General features: G+C 54.5%; 8 protein-coding genes across 8 annotated transcripts; 3 read left to right on the plus strand and 5 right to left on the minus strand.

Moving 5' to 3' along the window:
* Window positions 1–243: 243 nt before the first annotated feature.
* CTHT_0029630 (uncharacterized protein) lies at window positions 244–2936 on the minus strand (the record flags this gene model as incomplete). Its single annotated transcript, XM_006693355.1, has 4 exons — window positions 244–896; window positions 972–1576; window positions 1663–1681; window positions 2690–2936. 4 exons carry the CDS (start codon window positions 2934–2936, stop codon window positions 244–246), a joined length of 1524 nt encoding a protein of 507 aa, XP_006693418.1.
* A 926-nt stretch (window positions 2937–3862) lies between these two features.
* On the plus strand, window positions 3863–5085 carry CTHT_0029640 (arylalkylamine N-acetyltransferase-like protein; the record flags this gene model as incomplete). Its single annotated transcript, XM_006693356.1, has 4 exons — window positions 3863–4318; window positions 4379–4816; window positions 4892–4978; window positions 5038–5085. The coding sequence occupies 4 exons, from the start codon at window positions 3863–3865 to the stop codon at window positions 5083–5085; spliced, it is 1029 nt and encodes a 342-aa protein (XP_006693419.1).
* A 496-nt stretch (window positions 5086–5581) lies between these two features.
* Window positions 5582–6286, minus strand: CTHT_0029650 (orotate phosphoribosyltransferase-like protein; the record flags this gene model as incomplete). Its single annotated transcript, XM_006693357.1, has 1 exon — window positions 5582–6286. One exon carries the CDS (start codon window positions 6284–6286, stop codon window positions 5582–5584), a length of 705 nt encoding a protein of 234 aa, XP_006693420.1.
* A 526-nt stretch (window positions 6287–6812) lies between these two features.
* CTHT_0029660 (nucleolar GTP-binding protein 1-like protein) lies at window positions 6813–9379 on the plus strand (the record flags this gene model as incomplete). Its single annotated transcript, XM_006693358.1, has 10 exons — window positions 6813–6847; window positions 6906–6935; window positions 6997–7025; window positions 7091–7108; window positions 7173–7209; window positions 7267–7373; window positions 7431–7758; window positions 7822–7836; window positions 8001–9276; window positions 9338–9379. The coding sequence occupies 10 exons, from the start codon at window positions 6813–6815 to the stop codon at window positions 9377–9379; spliced, it is 1917 nt and encodes a 638-aa protein (XP_006693421.1).
* Window positions 9380–10258: 879 nt separating this feature from the next.
* On the minus strand, window positions 10259–12024 carry CTHT_0029670 (putative secretory pathway GDP dissociation inhibitor protein; the record flags this gene model as incomplete). Its single annotated transcript, XM_006693359.1, has 6 exons — window positions 10259–10450; window positions 10540–10694; window positions 10771–11313; window positions 11374–11719; window positions 11796–11823; window positions 11891–12024. The coding sequence occupies 6 exons, from the start codon at window positions 12022–12024 to the stop codon at window positions 10259–10261; spliced, it is 1398 nt and encodes a 465-aa protein (XP_006693422.1).
* A 1157-nt stretch (window positions 12025–13181) lies between these two features.
* Window positions 13182–14105, minus strand: CTHT_0029680 (mitochondrial 54S ribosomal protein uL29m; the record flags this gene model as incomplete). Its single annotated transcript, XM_006693360.1, has 2 exons — window positions 13182–13460; window positions 13539–14105. 2 exons carry the CDS (start codon window positions 14103–14105, stop codon window positions 13182–13184), a joined length of 846 nt encoding a protein of 281 aa, XP_006693423.1.
* Window positions 14106–14613: 508 nt separating this feature from the next.
* CTHT_0029690 (uncharacterized protein) lies at window positions 14614–14914 on the plus strand (the record flags this gene model as incomplete). Its single annotated transcript, XM_006693361.1, has 2 exons — window positions 14614–14627; window positions 14725–14914. The coding sequence occupies 2 exons, from the start codon at window positions 14614–14616 to the stop codon at window positions 14912–14914; spliced, it is 204 nt and encodes a 67-aa protein (XP_006693424.1).
* Window positions 14915–16613: 1699 nt separating this feature from the next.
* Window positions 16614–19827, minus strand: CTHT_0029700 (zinc finger domain-containing protein; the record flags this gene model as incomplete). The annotated part of the gene is made up of 2 exons (XM_006693362.1): window positions 16614–18919; window positions 19062–19827. 2 exons carry the CDS (start codon window positions 19825–19827, stop codon window positions 16614–16616), a joined length of 3072 nt encoding a protein of 1023 aa, XP_006693425.1.
* Window positions 19828–25369: the final 5542 nt, after the last annotated feature.

Raw genomic sequence — 25369 nt, forward strand, 5'->3', positions numbered from 1 at the left:
CCTACCGCCTAGCCTAACCCACTTGTAAAAGAGAAAAGCCTATGCAACTGTGCCTGCCATTTACCATTTGTTTGTCTGACCTATCTGCCCAGAGTAGAAAAGAAAAAAGTTCTTTGATTAAAAGCCATTCCATGCATCCATTTGTTCTTTTTGTTCCATGTCTTTACTGTCTCGTTATCGAGCAACAGAGCAAACGTTCATCATCAGTCGTGTTGAACACCCATATGGTTCGCTCCCCAAGCGTCAATCCTGGAAGATCAAACTCGCTGCATACTCCACATTCCCACCCGTCGCCTCCAGCGCCTGAATGGCCCTCTGCTCCGACGCACCCAGCGCCATCAGCTGATCGATATGCTCTCTAGGGAACTGAGGCCGTGGTGGCGCACTTGGTCTTGCCGCTGCTTGTGATGATGATGGCCCGGCAGTAACAGCCCCAGACCGCTGCCCGATACTAGTCCCAGCCGGCCCAGGCACCGTCGGCTCACGATGGATCGCATCCTCCGTTTCCTTGGGGATATCCGCTTCGCCCAAGAAGGGAATCTCAACCCCTTGGATGACAAGCTTATCCTTCTTGAGATCGATACAAGCCTGGTGCCGGCGAAGCATGTCCAGGCCGAGCAGGAGCTCGACGGACTTGCCTTCCATGACGGTGAAAGAGCAGGGTAGGAAGAGAGGGCCGATCTTAATCTGCGCTGAGTGCACGCGGCCGATGATGTTGGCGGTGCCGACGCCGCGGGCTACGCCGGCGAATCGCTTGTCAACGAGGCGCATTATGCCACAGGCTTCGGCGCAGGACGGGGACATGATGGTTGCTTGGGCGCCGGAGTCGACCAGCGCTTTCACCTTGTAGCCGTTTACTTCGACCTCGATGTAGAGCATGTGGACGACGCCGAAGACTAGACGTCAAATGTCAGCTTTGGGACATGAGAGGGGAGGTGAAAAAAAAAAACAAATCACCTGGGGAGACCTACCCTCCGGATTATGCTCCATCGCATTCTGCAAGTTCTCCATGACCCTCTCCTGGCGAATGATCTCCTCAATCTTCGCCTGCGCCTCGGGATCAAAAGGATCCGCATTCAGCAGCGCGATCTGGCGCTGTCTCTCGGCGCGCTCCCTGCGCTCCCTCTCCAAACTCTCGGCATACATCCTTGCAAACCGCACGGGATCTTCCAACGCCGCCGCCAAATCAGGCCTCGTCCGGCTCAGCTCTGCCTTGAGGTTCGGATCGCCCAGAAGCTGCAGGCGGATCATCTCCGGGTCCTGCTCCATGTATCCTGCCTGTCTCTCAGCGGCAGATGGGCCGGGTCTACTCGACCCGCGCATGCCGCGCACGTGCAGGGCCAGCATGTCCCCGTCGGTCACGCCTAGCTCGGCGAGGGTCTTGGAATTTTGGTCCGGGGTCAGCAGGTTGCCGTTGTGGTAGAGGTGCTGGGCGGTCGGGTGGAAGCCCGTCTCGACTTGGATCGAGCTGCGGAGGGTTTCGATGGTCATTTCGGGGTAGACTTCCAGAGAGAGGAGGTCCGTGTCGTCGCCCTCAGGTTGGGGATCGGAGTTGGTGATGGTCAGGGTGATGCGCCTGGTTGGGGGTTAGGGGGTTAGTAGGGGGGGGGGGGGGATTTAGAGAAGGGGATTGAGGGTTGGATCATAGGAGGAAGAACTCACATCTTGGTTGGTTGGTAGTCTGGAGAGTTGATGTTGTGTTCAGTTGATGGAGGAGAAAGGGTCAGGCCAGACACAAGGCTGATATCTGAACTGTCGGTATGTGGTAGGTAGTTTGCCGAGGAGAAAGAAAGAAAACTGAGAGTCGAGTGTGTCTAGCTGTTGGTGGGGTGGGGGGAGGGTGGGAGGGAATCGAGGAAAGAAATGCGGAACAAACAGAGCAATCAATGCTTTGCTCTCCGGAAGCTATCTGCAGATCAGAAGATAAACACGGGCTTCGCTCACAAGTGTCAGCGTCGTCGTCGGATGACAACTTTGGTTGAACACCCAGGCCATGAACTATTTGAAACTGCTAGCCCAGAGCAACGAAACGCAACGCACGCCCTTACTCTCTTGAGACTACCTCAAGTAGGTAGGGAAGCTCCTCGTTCACTCAGAGGGACAGGTGGAGTGAAGGAGGGGCTGGTCCGCAGTGGTCCGCCGCAAGTGGAGCCTCTTTGGGGCCTGGGCAAAGAATCAAACGGCACAGGGGTGTTTGCCTCAGAAACATCGCTCAAGATGCGGGGTGTTTGGCTCCAGCGCCACGGACTGCGGTCCACGAGGAGGAGCTCGGCCAGTGGGAATTTGAACTAAGTGGTTTTTCTCGATCTTCTCTTTGCACTGTTGAGAATTCCGATGGAATTCATTGCAGTTGGCGATCGAATTATTGAACGGATTGTGTTGCAGAGACAAACTGTGAATGGAATTTTAAAAAATAAAAAGAAGTTCTCCAGATCAGCTTTTATCTAGGAGCAGCCCCGCCAAGCTCCAAGCATATCTCAAGCATGCGTCTGTCTATTCCTGGAGCTCATCCATGACAGAATGACAGAACATGGGCAGATCACAGGTCTGCTTCATCAGACAGCAGTGATGACGTGGGTAGTTCATACGGGTGAAGCTCCTGGTCCAGTCATCATAGCAAGCCTGGAACCCGCATAACTTGCCTCATCATACTCTTACACTCCCACCAGTCACAACTGCAGTCAGTCACCTGGCCTGGACTGGTCTTGCACGACACTCTGGCACTCTGGCACTTCCATCCATCCATCCACGGCATCGGCTAAAACAGGTGTCATCCGCACGACGAGACATTGAGACATGCAGGCCGGGACCGCGGAGAATTTGGCCTGGGCGGCGTGTATGTGTTCTTGTGTGCCTGTGACTGCCCAGTTCTTCAACGGCTTATGGCTTGGTTTGTGATCAATGTCTGTGTTCATGTCCTTCCACGTCCTGTCCATTTGTGCGAGTTTCTCATGGAATTCACTTTCTGTATGGGTGTGTCTGCTGGGGCATTTGCTGCCGATATTGCATGGATGGAGGAGGGTAACTACCCGTCTCGTCCCGGGTTTCTGGTACCATCCATCCATGGCGAGCCTTCTAGGGTAGTAAGGCTAGCCCTGCTGCTATCCTGCTGCCTTGAGCAGCTCGATGCTGGATGCACGGAAGCATTCAGTCCTGGTGTGGCATCTTTAGAACTGGCACCTGACTTAGACTTCGATGGTGTTCTGCCGTCAAGGTTCTTGTCCCTTACACAGTGAACCATTCAACACATGCTGTATTGAGCTTTTACGTACCCAGGCAGGAGAGTGCATTGCAGATTATCTCAATACCCCGCTGCCTTATCTCGAAATTCAGTCAAAACGACGCAAAGTTCACTAGAAGGGCATGCTCTATGATTGAGCCACTGTGCTCTACAACTTTCGCAGGTTGTGGAGGGTAATAGTATTTTTTTTTATTGCCTGACGAATAGCATTTGCTTGACACTGGTCCTTGGACCTGCCTTCCCAAACCCAATCCCAACCACCATCTGCAGACCATCTTGGCTCGCATCATCTAATCATCAGAAGTCGGTTGCCAACCTCCAACGGCTTCAAAATAAACAGAACGCCGAACCCTTTTACTACCATCAACTTGCTACCATAACCAGACGGGCAGAACGTAGCGACACCCGCGGCAGCTAGGTATACTATTTATTTCGGGGAAGCTACCGTACCTCGCAGGAGTAGCTAGTCTCAAACTAAGCCAGTCCAGAGTCCAGACCTGCCCTTAGGTCCTGTCTGGTCTGCCCCTCATCCACAGCGGCTCGCCCCTCCTCAACTGTGGCCCTCCCATCCTCGCAACCTCAGCCTCGCTCGGCTCAAAAAGCTGAGGCTAAGCTAGGGCAATGGTTGTTTCCGACAGTCCCGCCGCGGCAACGGCTTCCGAGGCGGGCGACTCGGCCCGGGCCAGCAACAGCAGCATCAACCTTTCCGCAGCGCCCACGTTCCCGCACGAAACGCCACACTGTCCTGGTCATGATGTTACCACTGCCCCTGACAGTGAGACGAACAACGTCAACACAGCAGTGGTACCCGATCTAACAGCCACAACGGACCCCGACTCGGATGCCGTCGACGAGACGTCGGATGTCGACGGCGACTTTGCCACGCTGCAGAAGATGTTGAGCCAGAAGCGCCGCGCGGCCAAGGACAGCCCCGAGGCCCGGCTGCAAAAGGCGCTGCCCTTTGTCCCGACCTTTGCGCCCAATATTCGACCGCTGACCATTGCCGATGTGGATGCCTGCGTTGCGCTCGAGAATGCTGCCTTCCCTAACCCGGAGCATCGCGCTACTCGCGATAAGGTAGCTTCTCTCTTTAACAAGCCCCTCATAGCTTAAGCAATGGCTAATGCTTTGACACAGTTCGAATACCGCCTAACTGTCTGCCCCGAACTCTCGCTCGGCGTCTTCATCACCATCGTCCCCTCGCAAGCCCACTCCTTCTTCGGTGACGCTACCACTGCTGCCGAAAAGCTCGAAACCCTGCCCTACGCCCGCCCCGTCGAGACCGACCGTGCAGACGGCGCCGTCAGTTTGTTACTTGCACACATCGTCTCGACGCGCTGCCGCGGCGCCATCATCACGGACGCGGATATGGCCGTGCCCGACGGCTGGCGCTCGCTGAATGGGAAGTCCACGGAGGTCGGGCATCAAGAGACTGCGGGAACGGTCGGGCTGCATTCATTGGCGGTGTTGCCCAGGCTTCAGAGGTGTGGCATTGGGCAGTTAATTATGAAGGCTTTTCTGGATCAGATGCGGAATATGGGGTTGGTGGAGAGGGTGGCGTTGATTTGCCAGGAGGTGGGTGAGCGCCTGTTCCGTGATTGCAGGGTGTACAGTGTTTGAGAACTTGAGAGGCTAACAAGGGTGTTGCAGAACCTTATTTCGTATTATGAAAGGACGGGATTTAAGCACGCCGGAGAGAGTAGAGTTAGGTATGGGGGTGGTGGCTGGCATGATATGGTGAGTGTAACTATCCCCTGCGACTCTGTTAATCATAGTATCGCTGCTAATCGGCCCAGGTATATGACCTCCCGCGCCAGCCGGCCAAACCAGGCCTGGCTCTCTAGGAGAGAGAGGTTCAGGTCGACGGTACTGATTCACCGCCGGATATTACGATTGAGGTGTCTTTGGATCCCCCAAGTATCAAAGTTGACGGCGTTGAAGTTGATCAAATCGAACTGAATGTGCCACGGAAATAGACTAGGCACAAGGAGTAAACTCCTAGTCAGCGAAGATGCAGCGGATAACAGTAACGCTGCTTTTTGTTTTGTGTTTTTTTTTTCCCTCGACTTTTCATACCCTACTAAACAGATTTGTTGTGTTTTTTTTTTTCCTGATATTTGTTTCGGGCTGTTGGGCTGCCGGATCGAGGGTCATGGTGGATAAAACCAACCTACCTACCTTAGATATTAGGTGCTTAGGCAGTATCAAAACCCAAAAAGTACATACCCCTCCTCAGAGGGTAGGGCCAATTCTTGAGCCCCTCTAACCGCCTGGTCTATTCTAACCATGATATCAAGTGCGTGTACGAAACAATTGAGGTTACGCTCTGTCTACGCCCGCTCAATCTGTAGCCTTATACTTAGCCCTATACTCCTCCGTCTTCCTAATATCCTCCTCCGACGCCAGCCCCTTCATACCCGCAATTATATCATCCAGCGTCAAAATCGCAATAATCGGCAACCCATACTCCTTCCTCAGCTCCCCAATCGCGCTCGGCATCGGCTTGCTATCATCGCCATCCGGCGACGGCAACTTCTCCTGCCGATCCAGCGCAACCACAATGCCCGCCACTTCGCCTCCCTCCTTCTGGATCTTGGCAATCGCCTCCCGCTTGGCTGTGCCGGCGGTAATCACGTCGTCAACAATCAGCACCCTCTTCCCCTTCAGCGGAGCGCCGACAATATTCCCCCCCTCCCCATGATCCTTCGCTTCTTTCCGATCAAAAGAATAACACTTATCCCCAAATTTTTCGGGGTTCAGTTGTCCCAAACGGATGGTAGCTGCTGTGGCTAGGGGGATGCCCTTGTAGGCCGGGCCGAAGATAACATCGAAGTCGCCGAGGGCGCCCGAAGCACGGGCCTCGGCGATGGCCTTTGCGTAGGCAGTCGCGATCGCCTCGAGAAGGTCGGCGCGGTAGAAGTCGCCGGCGTTGAAGAAGTATGGAGAGATGCGCTTGGACTTGAGCTCGAAGGAGCCGAATTTGAGGACACCGCCTGTGATGGCGGCGTGGAGGAAGGCTTGTTTGTAGTCGGGAAGGGCAGACATTTTGATCTTGGTCAGGAACTTTCCTGGTGAATTTTCTCGGGGGAAGGTGTTCAATGGAGGGGTTAAAAACGACGACGAGGATGGTGAACTTGCAGTTGCTGCCCCTCCATATCGTCGCCCGTCAACTCTCCATGGTGGGGCACGGCAGGTGAAATTTTGGCGGGGTCACCTCGGCGTCCCTTGCCCCCCCCCTCCCCACCTCGAAAAAAGCTTGGGGCTTCGCCTCTTGTGCTCGCAGGCGACGAAATCTTGGCAAGTGGATACTTGTGGCTCTCACCGCCCTTCTTATCTTATCGATCGACAGCCGTGCTCACTGGCTGGGCAGAAGTGCGGAACGAGGAAAAAAAATATTTCGAGGGGGGGGAAACAGACAGACTGAGAGGTCATTGTGATTTGAGAGCGCTGCCGGCATATCGAGACACCGCCCCGCTGCCAGGCTGCTGCTCCTCCGTCTGTTTTGCAGCAACCTCTTTTTTTTTCGTTCTTACTTTTCAGGGACAACAGCTATAGACAGTTGCCCGCCGCCATGACTGGGTGGAAAGACATCCCTCCTGTGCCGACGTAAGAATCGCATTGTCCACAGGAATTGCGGAAGTTTTGAGACTGACGACCTCGACAGGGCGCAGGAGTTTATTGATATCGTTCTTTCGTAAGTCTTGGACCGGCAATCAAATTGCATGTTTAGCGGGCTTTGACTGACAGAATAATAGCCGGACTCAGAGGCGACTGCCCACTCAAAGTGCGTTGACTAAAAGGGTGCGATAGTGATGTATTAGGATCGTTGACTAACATAGATCTGTCTAGTCCGTCCTGGATTTAAGAGTAAGACGTCCTGTCGCAAGGCTCAAAAATACAGCCAGATAGTCGCTGACATGGTGCGAAACAGTTAGCAGAATTCGGGCCTTCTACACCCGCAAGGTCAAGTCAGTATCACCGTTGCCATCGACCACACCCCAAACCAGGGGCTAACCCCCCTCCAGGTTCACCCAGGAAACATGCAGCGAGAAGTTCGGCGCCATCATTTCCAGCTTCCCCGTCCTCAGCGACCAGCATCCCTTCCACCGCGACCTGATGAACATCCTCTACGGTGAGCCGTCCTGGCCTTTATGGGAGGATTAGGGCAGCAATTAACCTTGGCGCTTAGATGCCGACCACTTCAAGGTTGCCCTCGGCCAGATCTCGACCGCCAAGAACCTGATTGAGACCATCTCCCGCGACTACGTGCGCCTGCTCAAGTATGCGCAGAGCTTGTACCAGTGCAAGCAGCTCAAGCGGGCCGCCCTCGGCCGCATGGCCACCCTGATCAAGCGCCTCAAGGACCCCCTCATTTATCTCGACCAGGTCCGCCAGCACTTGGCTAGGTTACCCGATATCAACCCCACGACTCGTACTCTACTTGTTGCTGGCTTCCCTAATGTCGGCAAGAGTTCGTTTGTGCGCTCGGTCACACGGGCTGATACCCCTGTTGAGCCGTATGCTTTCGTAAGTGTGCTGCTTCTGGCTGAAATACAGAATCAATGCTGACAGTTGAACAGACAACGAAGAGCTTGGTACGTGGCCTAACCGGGCAAATCACGAGATGATATACTGACAGCAGGGAAGTTCGTCGGTCACCTCGACTATAAGTACCTTCGCTACCAAGTAATAGACACTCCGGGAATGTATGTCACCCCTGAGGATCCCCACAGGCACAGCAGCATGCTAACTTCTGCAGTCTGGATCATCCTCTTGAAGAGATGAATACCATCGAAATGCAGAGCGTCACAGCCCTGGCGCATCTCCGTGCTGCCGTCCTCTACTTCATGGACATCAGCGAGCAGTGCGGCTTCTCGCTCAAGGCCCAGATCAACCTGTTCAAGTCCATCAAGCCGCTGTTCGCCAACAAGATGGTCTTCATCGTCCTCAACAAGATGGATATCAAGAAGTTCGAGGAGCTGGACCCCGAGATGCAGCAGGAGATCAACGACCTCACCAAGTCCGGCGAAGTCGAGATTCTGCGCGCATCCTGCGCCACGCAGGAGGGTGTCCAGGAAGTAAAGAACCACGTCTGTGAGCGGTTGCTGGTCGAGCGAGTCTCTCAGAAGCTCAAGGCAGGCACCCACAGCAACGGCAACATCGGTACCCGTCTGCAGGAGGTCATGGCCCGCATCCACGTCGCCACGCCCATGGACGGCACCACCCGCGAGACCTTCATCCCCGAGGCCGTCAAGAACCTCAAGAAGTACGACAAGAACGACCCGAATCGGCGCGTCCTGGCCCGGGACATCGAGGAGGCCAACGGTGGCGCGGGCGTCTTCAACGTCGACTTGCGCAAGGACTGGATCCTAGAGAATCCCGAGTGGAAGTACGACAAGATCCCCGAGATCTTCGACGGCAAGAACGTCTACGACTACATCGACCCGGACATCGACGCCAAGCTGCAAGCTCTCGAGGAAGAAGAAGAGCGCCTCGAGAAGGAAGGCTTCTATGACGAGGACGACGACCTGCCCGACGAGGAGGAGGAAGAAATTCTCCAAAAGGCCGAGTATATCCGCGAGCAGCACGCGCTCATCCGCAACGAGGCCAAGATGCGCAAGTCCCTCAAGAACCGCGCCATCATCCCCCGCAAGGCGGTCAAGAAGCCCCTCTCCCAGCTCGAGGACCACCTCGACCAGCTCGGCGTCGACACCGAGGCCATCGGTCTGCGCGCCCGCGCCCAGACGGCGCAGTCCTCGCGCGGCCGCTCGCTCGTGCGCTCCCGTGGCACCACCGCCGATCCGGACGCCATGGATATCGACGACGGTGCCGCTTCGGCCAAAGAGAGGCTTGCTCGCTCGCGCAGCCGCGCTCGATCGGTCGCCGCTACCAACCGTCTGCAGGACGGCGTGCAGGGTACGACGCTGCGGTCGAAGGCCGAGAGGCAGGCCAAGCTGGCGCAGAGAAAGATGAATCGCATGGCCAGGCAGGGAGAGGCGGATCGGCATATTCATGCTTCGATGCCGAAGCATTTGGTACGTCCCAACCTTTGGAGGATTGAAGTGAAGTTAGTTCTGACGTTGTGTGTGTGTACAGTTCTCCGGCAAGCGGACGATTGGCAAGACAGACCGTCGTTAAGTTTTCACACATGCTCGATTTTGGTTCCGTTATGTTGGGGTTGACTGGCAGGTTGGTTGGGTGGAGGGTTTACATCTGGCAGGCAGTAGTGGTGGTAATGATGCGATACCTACATACATACATCAATCATGAACCCATATTCTCGCATACTCTAGGGGTGTTGAACGACACAAAAAGGATGAAATACCATGAAGGTGAAGAGGATCAGGGAAATTAACATCGAGGAGAGAGGAACAACCGGGAGGGGAAGAACAGGTCCAGAAAGGCTTTGGGGGTGGGGGGAAGGGGGGAATCAAAGGAAAAAAACAAAAAGAGGGGGGGTAAGAACGGCTACTTTTCTCGTATGTTTGGTTTTGTAACATGGCGCTCTGGGTCGATTATATAGTATGCTATTACATATGGTTTTCGTACAGTTTGTTCTCGTTGCTCTTTGCTTGGCCGTGTGTCCATTTCTCAAGAGACATGCTCTTTTTTTCTGCTCCTATGCTGATTGGACCTCAGACGGAGCCCTTCCCACAAGTAGGTACCGTACGTTAGGGGAACTCGAGCCTGGTAGCAGGATACAGAGACATACTCTACAGCAAAGTTTTGAAACGAATGGGTTTCATGGGTTGTCTCTTCTACCCAGAATCAAGGATCATTGCTTAACTGTCCACCTCTGAATCTAGAAGCACTTAACCAACTAAAAGTGGCCACGATTATGTTTCAAATCATTATTATATTCGCATACGCGAACAGTATATCCATCCATCCCTTCGCCCACCGACCAGGCGAACAAGGCGTAACATCCATCAAGTAACTCCCACTTCGACAGCTACCACTTAATTCTCCCCGTCCAACCCCCATTAGAGGAACCCTTTCCCCTCGTATATATATAGCTTACTCTGCAGCAACCTGGATCCCCTCCCTAAGCCCCTCGACAACGAGCTCCTCGCCCGACAGACGACGATAGATATCCTTGACATCGTCAGTAGTGGTCTCGAAGTGCGAGGTGGCGTCGTAGCTCTTGGAGATGTAGATGTTGTCGCTGCGGCCGTCGCTGATGGGCTCGTAGAGGGGGATCGGCGGGCCCTGTTTTACCCATACCGTCAGCACAAATTATTTTCGTGTAGGGAAAAAAAAAAAAAGGGGGGGGGGGGAGAAGAAGATGAGGGACTCACCATGAACTGCTCCTCGATCTTGCCCAGGCGCTCCAGACCCGGCTGCAGCTCAAGGTGGTGGTTGGCCGAGGTCTCGGCGATGGTGGACACGATGGCGATCCAGTAGCCCTTGGGGCAGACGTTGTGGGCCGAGGAGACGCAGGCGATGTAAATGTCTACGTATTATCACGAGGGTCAGTGGAGCGCCATTCCAGCAAGCGAAATGAGCCCTTAATATAAATGAAGACCTACCATTCTTCCGACCAACCTGGCTCTGTGGAATAATAATCTGGCACGAATCGCTATCGTTGGTCTGGGCAATAGGGTGCTTCAAGATGCAGATGGCACGCAGGACATGGCCAACGACGCGCACCTTGCCGGGGAAGTAGCTCGGATCGCCGAGAATCATCTTGGCACGCGTCTCGAACTTCATCTCGGGCTCCATGCCGCGCATGGTAGCCTTGATGCCGACTGCCTTCTCGCCCTCGTAGATGATCTCGTCGACGCTCGTGTTGAGCATGTAGGTGCCGCCGTAGATGGCGCTAAGGCGCGCAAAGCCCTGCGGCAGCTCGCCCAGCCCGTACAGCGGGTAGATGTAGGGGGACTTGCCGTAGCGCGCCACGCTGTTGCCGTACAGGCGCAGCCGCTCGATCGCCTCGGGCGCGCCGCCCGGGACGTCCATGTAGTCGTCAGTTAGGTAGAGCGCCATGGCGTGCCCGCAGAAGTCGCGGGTCGGGGCTTCCAGGCCGAACTTATCGTAGACGTCTCTCATGGTGCACGTGCTCATGTCGAGACCTGGGGGAGGTTAGCGGCTGTGGCAGAGCCAACTGGGAGTTTCACAGATAGCACACCCACCCTTGTGTGTCGAGGGATCCTTAGGATCAAACTGGCCGATCCACTCGATAAACGTCTTCATGCGACGCTTCTCGAAGATGCCCATCAGCGGGCTCTTGAGGGCCTCGGCAGCATCTGACGGCACCTTGGCCACAGTGGCCTTGGAGCCAGCGCCCTGCTGGACATAGCTACCGGCGACTTGCTTGAACTCGAGGTAGCGGGTGACGTCAGTGGAGACGAGGATGTTGGTGAGCTCGCCCGACGACATGAGGAACTTGGGGATGAGGTCGATGTTCCAGTCGTTCAGGCGGCCGTACTGCTTCCACGGTTCCGTGCCCGGCTGGTAGTTGCCATACTTCTTGAAGAGCTGTCGTGGGGAATTGTGTCAGCTGTGTGTATGCGGGGGAGCTTGGAGCCTTCGTTAGGCTCGTTCAGGGGCATACCTGCTCGAGGTTGAGGGAAGCCGCCTCACTATGGGAGATAGGTCAGCTTTTCTGTCTACTCGTTGATGGATGGAGGTAGAGGACCGACTACACACCCGCCATAGTGGTCGTTGCGGTCAATGTGCAGCACCTTCTTCCCCTTGACGGAGAGCACACCCGACAGGATGCACTCGGTCAACCCTGTGCCCAGCACGATGGCGTCGTACTCGGGGGCAATCTCGTCGGCCATGGTGGAGGATGTGCGTGCCTGTGTGTATGCCGAAGGGAGTGGTGGTAGTGTACTGTGTAGAGTTGAGGTGCGGTCGAGAAGTGGATGTCCCGTTGGGCTGCTAGACACAGGAGTGGTTCAGGTCCAGGAGCTCCCACGCTAAGGTCGGTCAGTGACCGGGAGGGATGGTGGAGGTAAGAGGAAGAAACTGGCGGACAGGTAGGACGACAGAAAGGTCACGAAACCAAAAGATTGCACACGGGGTTCTGTCCAGCTGCAATCTTTTCGCGTTGGTATTTTAATGCACGTTAATTTGGCTTATTTGTCCTTGTTCCAGCTTATGGCAGGGCAATAAGTAAGGAATCAGGGAGAGGCCGATCCCTGGGGGCCCAGCGGAGTGTTGGCGGGTTGCTTGGCTGCTCTCAGCGCGCGCTGCGTGGTCCAGTTGCTGTGGTGCAGGCCCTGTGGTGGTGGGTGGGGGGGGGGAGTTTCTCTCTTGGTGAGGGGTGGAGTTGCCCCGCTCTAGACCCCTTGTCCCCTCTCACCCAGTCCCCTTCCTTGGGAAACGCCCAGAAGCGGTCAACTGGATCAACTGCCGCCTGCGAATCTCTGATTCGCCTATGATTCGATGCTTGGCCTCAGGCGGTCTGGGACTGGTCTCGTCTGGGTCTCGACTGATTTTATCATTTATTAATGCCGACGCCGTCCAACTTGAACAAGTGTTGAACAGCCCAAAGCGCAGCAAAAGTAAGTCGTGACAGCCCGCTGGATGACTTGTGGATGACTTGTCCTCTGGCAGCCAACCGATAACCAAGGAGAAAATGAAATGCCGCCTTTCCTCTAAAAAGTGGCATATCATCATGACATTTTCGGTTCATGATTCATGGCTCACACCTACCTACACATACCTCCCAGAGACCCCAGTGCCAGAATGCCAATGTTCCGCCCAACGTGAAAATGTTCAATACACTATCTGTACAGGTATATGTCGAAGCCAACGGCGCCCATGTAACGGCGTCAAGTCGTCGTAGAGGTGGAAAATATATGTATGGTACACGCGCATCCAATCTGAAGCCTCTTATCTCCCATAAGGCCAGATGGATGTCCGAGACGCTCGCCCTCCGCGTTGCTGCTTCTCCCCTTTATCTATCACCCCTATCATTCATGAAAGTGTGTACTCATAACCTGGTCTCAGCTTGCTGCGACTGCGAGGCTGACGTGGTTATCATGGCCGGGTCAACTGCCGCTTCAACAGCAGCTTTCTCAGCCTGCCCCTCCGCAGCCTGCGGCTCGCCCTCTGCCGGCTCCTCCGATTCCAGGTATTGCCGCGGCGTGAAGGCCGGGCCGTTGCCAGACAGATCTACCTCGGGATCGTTCTCCGCCAGCTTGCGCGCATCCTCCCACAAATAGAACCGTTCCGTTAGGACGTGCTTAATAGCGCGCATGGTTGAGCGCACCTGTGAGATATTCACTTGTCAGCACTCTGCTCTTCCACACAATGACTTCTCCAAAGAAGATGATGAAGCCCAACTCACCGTACGATCCCTCGCTTCAGCCTCCGCTTCACCAAACCCTAACTTCTGCTTCCTCCTCTCCCAATTGGCCGTAGCAATGCGATTCCTCTCCTTGACACACACCCACCAAAGCTTGTGCAAATCCTCCCAGCTCTTATGCCTCAACTCCTCAACCGTCCAGGCCCGCCCATGCGCAGCATCCTGTTCCGGCGTCTGCACGATCTTCTTCCGGTCATAGAAGAACTCCCACAGTCCGTGGTTCGGATCCGTCTCGATCGGCGGCAGGGCTTCCTTGGAAACAGGCCGCGGCAGGGGCTCGTCGGACATAGAGAGACGCCAGCGTGTGCCGGTCCGGCGGATGGCGGACTCGCCGCGCTTCTTGCTGTAGTCCCGGTTGTCGCGGGCGCCGGGGTACTTGTGGCGCTTGAGGAGGACGGCCGTCGTGGAGATAGATGCAATCTGCTGGTGCGGGAGGAGAGCGGACAGTGTCTGACGGGGGGTGACTGCTGCCGTGGCTGCCGTCGTCGTCGTTGAAGATATCCTGCCGAGGGCGCCCATAGCGGGGCGAATTGCGGCCGAGGAGGCCATTGGTGGTGAGGGATGAGGGACAGGAAGGGGGGAAACGGTCGAGGGGATCTAGACGTAGGGGAGAGAAAGAAAGGGCTTCGCGTCACCCCCTAGTCGAGTAATTGGCGTGGACTGGAACTGTCCGTTTGTCCTCAGAAGCCAGTGATACTGGACCGGCAGCAACACCTCTCAGGTCGAGGTTCGCAGCAGTCAGTCCCACGCCCACGCTCTGCAGTTGCACACTCTGAAAATTTGGGTGGCCCGAGCGTCTTGCTTCCGTTGAGCCACCTGCAGCCTTGCAGCCTTGCAGCCTCGCCGGGTCGACCCGAGAGAGTCTCGGCAGCTGTTCACAGCTGGTGGCAGCTGATGGGATAAGTTCACCTCGCTTCCCCGTTCATGTGCGGCAGGACGACGACTTACAACAAGTTCATCATTCAATTCTGGGGCCCATCATAAAATAATGTCCCTGAGAGTCTGAACCTCCCATTTGGCCTACACAGACCCATAATATATTATTTACCAAATCAGGATGTCCCTCTTTCAGTATGTTTCTCGTCTTTCGCTCTCCTATCCCTCCTGAAATTTCTCGACCCCTTGAGCCTGACCTCAAACACACAATAACCCACTAACTGGTCCCAAGGTCCTATCGCAACCTCTCACCCAAAGCTCGTCTAGGCGTGGGGCTTGGCCTTCTAGCCTGGGGGTTTTTGGGCCTCAACTATGGCGATGAGATTGGCGAGAAACTTTTTGGTCTCAAGCCCACCGAGCAAGACAAAGCCGAGTTGGAGCGGCTCAAACCCAAGATCCATGTCATGCCTAGGGAGAAGTGAACCACTCTGCCTGTTCCTTGCTCGTCAGACGAGCTTCAAGAGTATATGTTGCTTACGATTTATTAGTGAATCATCGTCAAGTCGAAGTGGATGATGGAGTGCTTGGATGGTATGCTGATAGTGTTCAGGTCAAGGTCTGAAAAGGAGTGACATGGTGGGCTGGGCAGCCTGATAATGGTGCCCAAGGTTTTAATGACATATACCTCATGTACAATATCATGCACATTTCCATGACGCATACTAGATGGAGTGGTCCAATAAGTTTGGAAGAGAGTCTTTGAGCATGTGCCATTTACTCAAATGCTCGATCACAGGTGCAGTTAGGGCTCAAGACTGTCCAAGATGGAGGAGACAGCTGCGTTCAGAGGTTCTTGATATGAAGGGTCAGGACTTTGGGCAGTATAACCCTCGAGCAATCGCAGCTCGAATACAGACACAGATCTACGGCGAAGACCATCAGTCTATACCAGAATCCTTGTTCTCAAGGCCTAGCAGGTTGATATCATAAGGAATCGCCAGAAAAACAACATGGTAGGTAAACAGAGTAAGCTAAGCGTATAATGGAAGGGAGAAGACAATGTACATCACACTCAACACAATATCCGGACCCTTTTTCTTCTCAGTGTTCCATGTCTCTAAGCACGCAACAGTCTTTTTTTTTCCATATTTTTCCCATGCCTTCCTTGCCGACCATACCATCATTCACCGAGACAAAGTCCAGTTGGTTAAGTAGGTAGCAGGCAGTGAGGCGCTGAGAGAAATGTGAAAAGGGAGCAGCCGCAGCAACAAGCATACTGAGACATACATACACCACATGAGCCAACTGCCTTCATGCCGAAAAAGAGCAAGTTGGTAGGAAGGTAGCAAAGAAGGTTTGGAAAACAAGGCAATCCGATCTGGTCAACTAGAATAACACAACGAAGGAAACGAGTAATACGTAATTTCGTCTCTTCCATTACCAAAAAGATTACCCCGTCAATCGTGTCGTTGACTTTGTTCCATCGGTCAAGAGCAATAGAGACGAGAGAACTTTTTTTTCGCTTTTCCCGATGTCAAAAACCCTAAACCACATACACTCACATGCACGCGCAAGATCAAGAAAAAAAAGGAGAACCGGAAAATAGAGACGCATGCACACAACCTGCCACTCTTTTGTTGTTCACTTCTCTCGGTCTATCTGCTGCTGCTGCCATTTGTTGTCGTTGTTTTGTTTGTGGATTGTGGGAGTAGTAAGAAAAAAACCTCTCTAATGCAATAAGTAGCCGTTAAGAAATCTATTTATTCACACCCCAACCCAACCATCGTTGATGCAAGCAAACAAGCCACCGTGTGCCAATCTTATGAAGGAGATGCAACAGGAAGACTTTTTGCCAATATGGATCTTTTTTTACTTTTTGTTACCCCCGGAGAGCGAGAGAGAGAAAGAGAGGGAACCAAAGAGATCGGTTGCACGCACGAACCCCTTTCTTTAGACAACATTGACGGGAGCTGGGAAAAAAGCATGATCAAAGAGGGAAAAAAAGAGAGTTAAAATAAGATGCCAAACAGGTACCCCACACACGTTTAGATAATGGTAAGGGAAAGACGACTGGAAATGCCAGAGGAGAAACGCCGGTGATGCAGAGGGAGATTGTGGCCCCAACATATTAGTGTAGGAATACCCGCGTCACATCATGGTTTCTGCGACGAAGCACGCTCCCTAAGCGGCTACGACAGCTGATGAAGGTTCGAACGACGAAAGTGGCCGAAATAATTGTGTCATGTCGAGTATCATATCCCCAGATGCCCCATAGGATGCGTCAATCGCCCCAACCGAACCAAGCTCCTCTCCGCGCGAATAAGCATCCGCGATCACATTTTGCTTTGCCGATTTCAATAATTGAAAAACGTAAGGAAACCGCTGTTCCGGTGCCGCCTGCAAATCTGCCGCCCGCATGTTCTTGAGTAGGTACATAGCCAACCAATAGAAGTGAATGCCGTCCCGAGTGAAGCCATAACGGTGAGGATTAGGATTAAGTGCCGCAGTGGCTGCTTGAGGAGAAAACTGCACAGACATGTCATAATCCCAATTGGCCTTGAACTTATCGAGCGCAGTCTGAAATGTCTTGAACGACTGCGCATCCAGCAAATTGGACCCAGGGTCGACTGGCGTGGCTCTGCCGCTGTTGTTTGCACTTGCGGTGCCCTGAGCCCCCGCGAACCAGGCATTGTTGGTAGGGATAGGCGTGCTCGAGCGGTTGATGATGGCAGAACCGCCTTCCAACCAGGCCTTGCGCATGAGGGAAAGCAGCGCATGAATTATGATGAACTTGCCAAATAGGTTGGTTGAGCCGGGCTGGATCTGGATATTGGGGTCGAGGAGAGCCTTGAGAGCCATGTGCAGCTGGGGCTGGTTCCATCTACCAGTACCGTCAGGATTAAGAAGCTTGACGGCCTCAGGACCGCGGAGCCCGAGAGCCTTCGCACAATCTTCAGCGGTCCGAGCTTCCCAAGCAGCATCATCTGATGGCAAGGGAAGGCGAATCTCGAAAGGGTCAAACTCCGGGCCAATATTGAAATAGAGGCCGAGGGCTATATCATAGGTGAAGATCATGTACATGGTACGAATGCGCTTCTCCTGCTCGACCCAGCTGAGCCAGTCAAACGGGGTGACGGCTGCGCTCTGGAGAGTGAAATCAGGGTGATGGACGGTACTATGCAGCGTGCCATTGGTCACCAGGCTCAATAGGCCAGCCTTCCGGGCGGACGAGGCGATGAGAGGGAACACCTTGCGCGCCTTGTCGCGTTGCTCAGGGGTGCCGTGCCATGTGAACAAGATCTGGGTGAGCATGATAGCCTGTAGCTCTTCGAGATCTGTCTTGTTGCTGCCAAACAAGGTCCACTCGTACTGCGGGTCCGCGCTTCCGTTTTGCAGAAGAGATGCAAACATGCGAGAAGAGCTCTCGAGGGCTGCTTTGAGCAGCTCCATGACTTCACGGAGGTTGGCAGAAGAGATCCGGTTAGCATAGCAGGCGCCTACGCAGCACATGGCAGCAACAAGGCCGATATGCGCCTCGAGCGCGCGGAATGTGGGAACATGCAGAATGGACAAGTGGGCATGGAAGTTAGTATAACCTAGCAGGTTGGCCTGGACATCATCGGGCTGGAAGAACGAGTCGAGAAGGGCAGAGACGGGAGAGGTAGCGGCAGCGGGAGAGGAACGTAGAAAGTCGAGGATCTTGGCGGAGAGATGCTGGTACGGGTTCGGGAAGGACGAAGGAATGCCCCAATCAAGCAAGGGGGAGGAGGTCGAGGCGTCGGCGGTCGTCGAAATGTCGCCAGAGGTCGTGCTGACCGGTCGGGGCGCACAGGCGCCGGGGTTAGGCTCGTGAGGTTTGAGTGTTACGGTCTGCATCTGTCCCTGTCCGATATTAGGAGGGTTCGCGTAGGTATAGGCAGTGTGCGCACCCTGGAACATTTGAGACCAATCGGTCGAGCCCGATTGATTGAACATGGGCATTCCATTTTGGCTCTGAGGCATGCTGTAGTTGGCCAGTTGGGGGTTGATATTGGCGGTCATGTTGTTGGCCACTTCGCCGCTGCTGTAAGTCTGCTCGAAGCCGCCCGGGCGCGTCGTCGCGGGGGGCATGACGGACGCGGGTATGTTTCTCCTATCGCGGTTCGCGTCGTCGAGTCTGTTCATGCTGCTAGATCTCGAGAGCTGGCTCTGATCGTTGGCAAGGTTGTTCATCCCATCAGAAGCGGGAATAAGGCCAAACGGATGAACCATTCCGTCGGCAGGCATGTTTCCCATACCGTTAATATGATTCACATCGCCTTCAGTGCCCATAGCCTTCTGCTGAGCAGCAGCATTCTTCTTAACATGCGCTTGAGGGTGGGACAGGTGACTTGCTCCAGTCGGGTTGCCGCGGCGCACAGAACACTTGATGAAGTGACGCTTGAGGATATCGCTGCGCGAGAACGTATCGTGACAGAGCACGCACATATACGGGCGGTCGCCGGTGTCTGCGAGGGAAGAGTTGGTCAAGTCGTTGTCATGGTGTTTTTTTTAAGGGGAGGAAGGGGGGGGGAGTGGGAGAGGATATCAAGTCTCAACCAAAACCAATCACAACGTGTATGCACAGAGGGGGCACAGGGAACCACTTACGTCGCAGGAGATGGCGCTTGAGGTGCTTCGCGTGCAGGTAGGTCTTGGTGCAGTGGGGGCACGGGAACTTGCCGTCGGCATCCTTCTGCGGGATCTGCGTCTTGGCTGCGGGAGAACCAGCCGGGGGAGCGGCGGGTCTGCCGGGGGCGCTGGGGAGAATGCCTCTCCGGCCTTGGGTTCCGACGACGTGGGTCGGCTGCTCACCCTCCGGAAGCATGGAGGTCTGGGGCATGAGTGGGGCCTGGCCGTACGGCGAGCTCATGCCGGGCTGGGTCCCCATGACGCCACCGGCGGGCATGGGACGGAGCACGGGTGGGGCGCGACCGCTGGTCGGGGCCGGAGCGGGAGCAATGGGCTGCGGATGTGACGCAGCCGTGGTGGTCTGCGGCAGCATGGTCGAAGATGCGCCCGGATAAGGCTGCTGAGGATAGGTGTTGTTGCCCAGGATGGGATAGGTCGCGCCGCGACCGGCGTTCTGCGGAGGCGGAGGCGGGTAGCTCGCCATGTTGCCAGAGCTGGTGGGAGTGTTGGGGGTGCCTGGAGTCCTGGGAGTGTGGGGATAGCTGCCGTAGGGCGGCTGTTGCATAACAGGATTGCTCGGCTGGAGAGGAGGAAGAGTCTGCGGAGGCGCGGCCGAAGACTGTTGCTGGTGGTGATGATGGTGCTGCTGCAGCTGCGGGTGGTGCGTGGAGACCGTGGACGACGCGGGGTACGAAGCCGTGGTCGTGTTTATAGCATTCGCCGCGTTGTTGGGCAGACCTTCCATAATCCGAATCTCAGACAACTGTCAAGCTGCAGGACCAAGAAAACCGTCCGGGCCGCGCGAGGGCACGAATGGTTTTGATGTGTCCTGGGATTGACCGACGAAAAGGGGGAAGAAGAACGCGCGAGAGACGCGTGCACTTGTCACGGAACCTCGCTAGACGCGACTTCGAGACAGCCGATGGAGTGTTGTTGGGCGGGCGACGCGACAAACGACAATTGACTGAGAGAGGAACTCGTCAATTGACGATGGCGATGTCCTTTCTGGGCTGCGGTCCTGGAGTCGACGACGCGTTGCAACAAAGCCAGATCAGAGTAGTTGGTCGGCGGGCGCCTCGAACTTTTTTTGTTCAGACCTCGTCGACGTGTTGTTTTGTGCCTTTGTCGTGATGCGCGGCGCGATGCGGTCGATGCGTCGAGCGGAACTCTTGTGGGACCTGCAGACGCAACTTGGTTTGGTTTGCCTTGCCCTCGCCTTGGGACTGACTAGATGGAGCAATTGTTCTTGTCTCAACCCGCGTCCACCAGCTGGAGCAGTTGGTGGTCGTTCTGTGGTGGAGAATGCCGAATGCCCTAAGCGGGAAAATGAGGCTCAAGGGAAAAGCGCCGTCTCGGTTGCGGTAAAGTGGAGAGAGAAATGGGGAGCGTGAGTGGAAAGACAGTGTGGGGACCACCCTCTTTTTCTGTGCTGCACCTCCTTTTGTATTTTTTTTCCTGTCCAAGAATTTGTGCGGCGACTCCCGGCCCCCTTACTTCCAAATTGGCTATGGCCGGGTGGCGGGCAGGTGGACTCGCTGTCCGCGCGCTGGTACTGGACACTGGGCACTGGCACTGGGCAGCAGGCGCGAGCAGCCGTTGCGGTTGCAGTTGCGGTTGACTTGGCTGTTAAACTTGCCCAGGTGGGGCAGTATCCAAACCGCAAGAAAATTTCAAGGTCAAGGCGGGGCCGTTTTTCTGATGCAGGGCCACAAACCCTCTGCTGGCAGGGCAGGCGCAGATGGCGCTGGAAAAGGAAAGCTTGGGAAGGCTCAAGGAATGGTTTGGAAAGGGAAATGGAGATGGAAATGGACTCGTGATGGAGATGAAAAGTGGAAATCGAGATATTTTTGACGAGAATAAAAGGCGATCGGGTCTCTGGCCGTCTGTTCTTCTGCTCAACAGCCTGAGTCCTGATGTTCTCTGGCGCAAGGTCCGCAGATGCAGGGGAGTTTGCACTGCGAATTGCCGTGTTGTTGTGAGCGAGTGAGCACGGTGGACGCGTTGCAGTGTGGAAAGAAGAAAAGTGGATAAAAATCAGGAAGAGCGGAAGAAAAGTGTGTCTGAGCTCCGCGAGCGGAGAAAGGGGTCCACGAGTGAAGGGGAACTTCGCAAAGTGAAGAACAGTGGAATGGAAGACCAAAAATTGGACACGAAGGGAAAGGTTAGGCAAAAAGCAAAATACTGTGCCACTTTTCCATTTATGTTCATAGGTACCTGCCCAGAAAGGCACTAAAATGACAAAGGACGACCACGACAGTGTCAGAAAAGCCAACAAATCTCCTGCTTTTTGCCCGTCTTTTTCACGGTGTTGGCCACTGATGCCGCCGACTTGTCGCTGGCTGTAGAAGAGGCATCCGGTATCGCTCTTCGCTTCCGGCAACAAACTACAATGTCTGGTTGACTTTTACTTGTGACTTGACTGGTCACGCTGCCTCACCTTGCTGCCGCCTGTCCTAATCAGGCGCTCGAAATTTGATCCAGAAATTCGAAACAGCCTCTGGCAACACGGCGAGAGCGATTGGGTAGCAACACTCGACGCGGGGTACAAAAGCAGGGACGGAGATGATTCTGCCGCTCGCTGAACGATAGCAATGCACGCAGTCCAAACAACCGGCGGCGTCCCTGATGACTATCGCCTGAGGCGACAAAGGACGCGGAGGGAACCATGACTTGGGTAACGCAGCGTATTCCCAGCATGATGGCAATCACAGGCGCTGCTGGCGCCCGGCTGCAGCATACAGTACCCGACCTCGGGCCCAGATCTCTTCAAGCCTTCTTTATACTTTTGCGTACAGCGATACAGCGAATGAGAGCGAGCAGAGTGGACGATTAGCGTGCCAACAACAGCGCCGCCGACCTCACCTTGCAGCGCGTCTGGCAGGAACACAGATTGGCGATGAACGATTGGGGTCTGCGATGCTACGGCGTGCCTTTTTGTAGCACGTACTGCTGCCCAGCCGCCGGCACCATTCCATGTTGTTGTGGAGGGTTTTAATGATGTCCCCCCAATCACGGCCATCATAGCCGCCAGAAACCCCCTCGGGCACTTACAACTCGCATTGAACTATCGTAGGTTCTGTAGCTCCCGGAATTCTCATCCAAAACACTTCACGTTGTGCTGTGTAAGAGAAACCGTCTTCCTCAAAGACCAAAAGGGATGAATATCTTGAGCTGATCATCCAGCCGCCTGTCTTTTGCCATCGTTGCCTGACCATCTTCTTTACAATGCAGAGACAACGTCCGTCAATCCACCTACGGCTGATTCCCCCCGCCTAGCCTGTTGAGGCAATCTTGTCCATCCATATTGTACGTCACTCCTCGACACGTGTGTCTGGCTCTCGAGCTGGTGAGAGATTCTAACACTGTTTCGCACTGTGCCTTTGCATTTCCGCAGATCTCGCCACCCTGCGGACACCGCGCTCAAGAAGAAAAAGCATCTCAAAAGACCCAAAAAAAGGCTTCAGAGCACAGATGCCCAATATGCAAGGCGACGAAGATCGAGATTGAGCGCGGTTGTTGGACAGGCTAAGCATTGATAATGTGGCCATAGGCTTAGTTGGCGGCAGACGTAGCCTACGACTCCATACTGTGTCCGTTGCGTATCATCGTCGCTGGCCGTGGTCGACGGTCTCATCGACGCGACTCCAGTCGGCCACGGAGAGGTACCCCCCACGCGGAATCGGCGCTACACTTGGTCGTCTGGTAATGTTACGCAGGTTACAATAGAAGGAAACCTCCTTCAATTGCATTTGAAGAAACGCTCAAAAAGCAACATAAAAGCAACAAGATGGAGGTGGCCGTGAAGTAACCCAAGAGGTTGGCCTACCCGGAAATCCACCCAGAGCGCAAAGGCATCTGCCGTGAGGGCGGGTGCGGCAAAACCCGGGTCCGCTGGCAAGCGACAACGTTGAGTGTGGCCTGAGAAAGCGCGATTTCTTTGGGGTCAAAAGAATGAGAACATGCCAGACAAGCATCGGAGACAGCCATCAGAAGCACTCATGTCAGGACTGCCCGCGGTGTGATGTGTGCGTCTTGCGCTGTCCTGTCCAGTAACTGCGATCATCGACTGCGACTGTGATCAGGGCGGTTTTGTCCTCACTAAGAGCCGGGGTACCCGGGGCAAAACCCGTGTGTTCGGGACCATAAGCTAATGCGCTAGCGGGGATTAACCAGGTTATCGGAAAGCTACATCACGAAACAATCGGGTCTATATCGAGGTCGAGACGCAATGGTTGGTGATGACGTGACTGAAGAACTCCAGCGGCGACAACAGCAAAATAGAAATTAACCAAAAGTCACCACGGCTAACCTGACTTGCGGTGTGCAGTATTCTTGTGTCGTGAGGTGAGTGAGCCTGGTTTGGTTGAACTGCGCCGGCTACTTCGGTTATCTGAGAACAGCCATCGGATACTGGACTTGCATTACTGGATCTCAAGATTTCGTACTTCACACCAGTCAGCAAACAAATGTTGACATTTCTGTTCCCTGCCTTTGCTATGTACAAGGCACCTGCTTGCCGCCAGAACGACACACTGGTTCTTCTGTTGCCGTCATCAATCTCGCCGTCGTGCCGCCCATTTTCCTGCTTTCATCCTATCGTAACGCAACCCCATTCAATTACTCGACGTAAGCGACTTGATGAGTGACGCCGAGACGATCAGAAAATGCCAGACCAGCCGCCCGCCTTCCGAAACCCTGTTTGTGCTCTCCCGCCGCCCACATCCCTCTCCGCAACGCAACTGACGGATTGGGTGCGATGATGTGCAGCGCCCACGAGTCAAGACGAGAATGTCGGGTGGAACCGACCAGCGCACATCCCTGCCGCTTTTTGCCTCGGCTTGGGTGGGCTGCACTGACACTCGCGCAGGGCCCAACAAAACATGACTGATGCTAAGAAAAAGGGACCTGATTCGCACTGTGCATACAGAAATCAGGCCGATGCTGGCTGGGCCGTGTATCAGCGACCAGGCAAAGAAAAAAAATTGTCAATCTTCTGACCTCGCTCTCGGTGATGACTTGACTAAGGCTGTCAATATCCAGCAGACAATGCGGCCTTTTGGAATGGACACGGCAAGCATAAAACTCGGGTTGGGTGCAAAGATAGTGGAACTGTCTCAGAAACGAAACGCGTTCCGGACGTCGCAGACTGTGTGGGCAGAGGTGGAGAAAATGCTCCCCCTCTCTACATAAGCGTCCAAGCAGACAACACAAAAACATTGTCGGATTGAATAACCGTCGATATTTTCCAAGCTGGAACACTTAAGGCATAGCAGAGCGATTACAGGACGCTGCATGCAACACTGAATGGTGTAGAATACTGCACAGCTAGGCGCAGGTCTGGCAGAACTGGCCTGTTTCCGGACTTATCGCTAAGGGCGCTTCCTCAGACTGTTGTTTGACTGCCCAAACCTTTGTAGCAACATCACAAACCGCTGTCAGCTTCGCGCGTGGTTGAACCTTGAACAAAAAAAAAAGTTAACATCCCAAGATGGCGAGTGGGGGAGCTGGCGATCCCAAGAAGTGAGGCTCTTGGGAGGGTCCAAAACGTGAACCCACACCTGTGGGCTCAGCAAGCTCTGTGTGACATATAAAAATATGGAGTTAAGAGGGGCAGGTTTTCTAGAAGCCAAGTTGGAAGGTCAGCAAGAGCTGCTCCACATATGTCCATGTCAAAAAGAAATATCAAATATCGTTACCCAGGAAGCTTTTGAAAAAGGAGCTACAAAATTGGTGTTTGAGACTTCAACACACCTACGTTTCTCGCCCCTTCCCCGGGCACTCTACCCATTTCTGGGAGATGATGTTTTTGTTCTCGGGTGTCGCGCCAAGACACAATGTCCCTCTTTTTTGTTCCGGGTCCCCCTCCTTTTTTTTCTCCCGGCTGGGACAGATTAAAGGAATGCCTGCTTGCGACAGATACATGCCACGTTGCCCGCCGGCAACGAGTCAGTCAGGCTCATCTTTGATTATTTTACTCCCTTTTTGCTGAACCAGCCAGGGCACCTGCCGAAATCGATTTGGCAATTGCTCTTTTTTTTTTTCTCGGCAGCCCTCGGGCGCTGGACCGGGCTGATGCGATGCTTTGGTTCTTCCCTGTGGTGCAAAAGATTTTACTCTTTTTGTGATACTTTTCTCGGCGGACATCGGCAGAGGAAGTAACGGATGCAAGGGTTTCCATGTCCCTCCGACAGCCTAGCCCTCTCTTTGCTTTTTCTGATTTCCCAGCGCAGCAAAGAAACAACTCTGGGGCTGACACGCCCGCGATGGAAGATCCATTGACTGGGCAG

This window comes from Thermochaetoides thermophila (genome assembly GCF_000221225.1).
Source record: "Thermochaetoides thermophila DSM 1495 unplaced genomic scaffold scf7180000011816, whole genome shotgun sequence".
Lineage (NCBI taxonomy): Eukaryota > Fungi > Ascomycota > Sordariomycetes > Sordariales > Chaetomiaceae > Thermochaetoides > Thermochaetoides thermophila.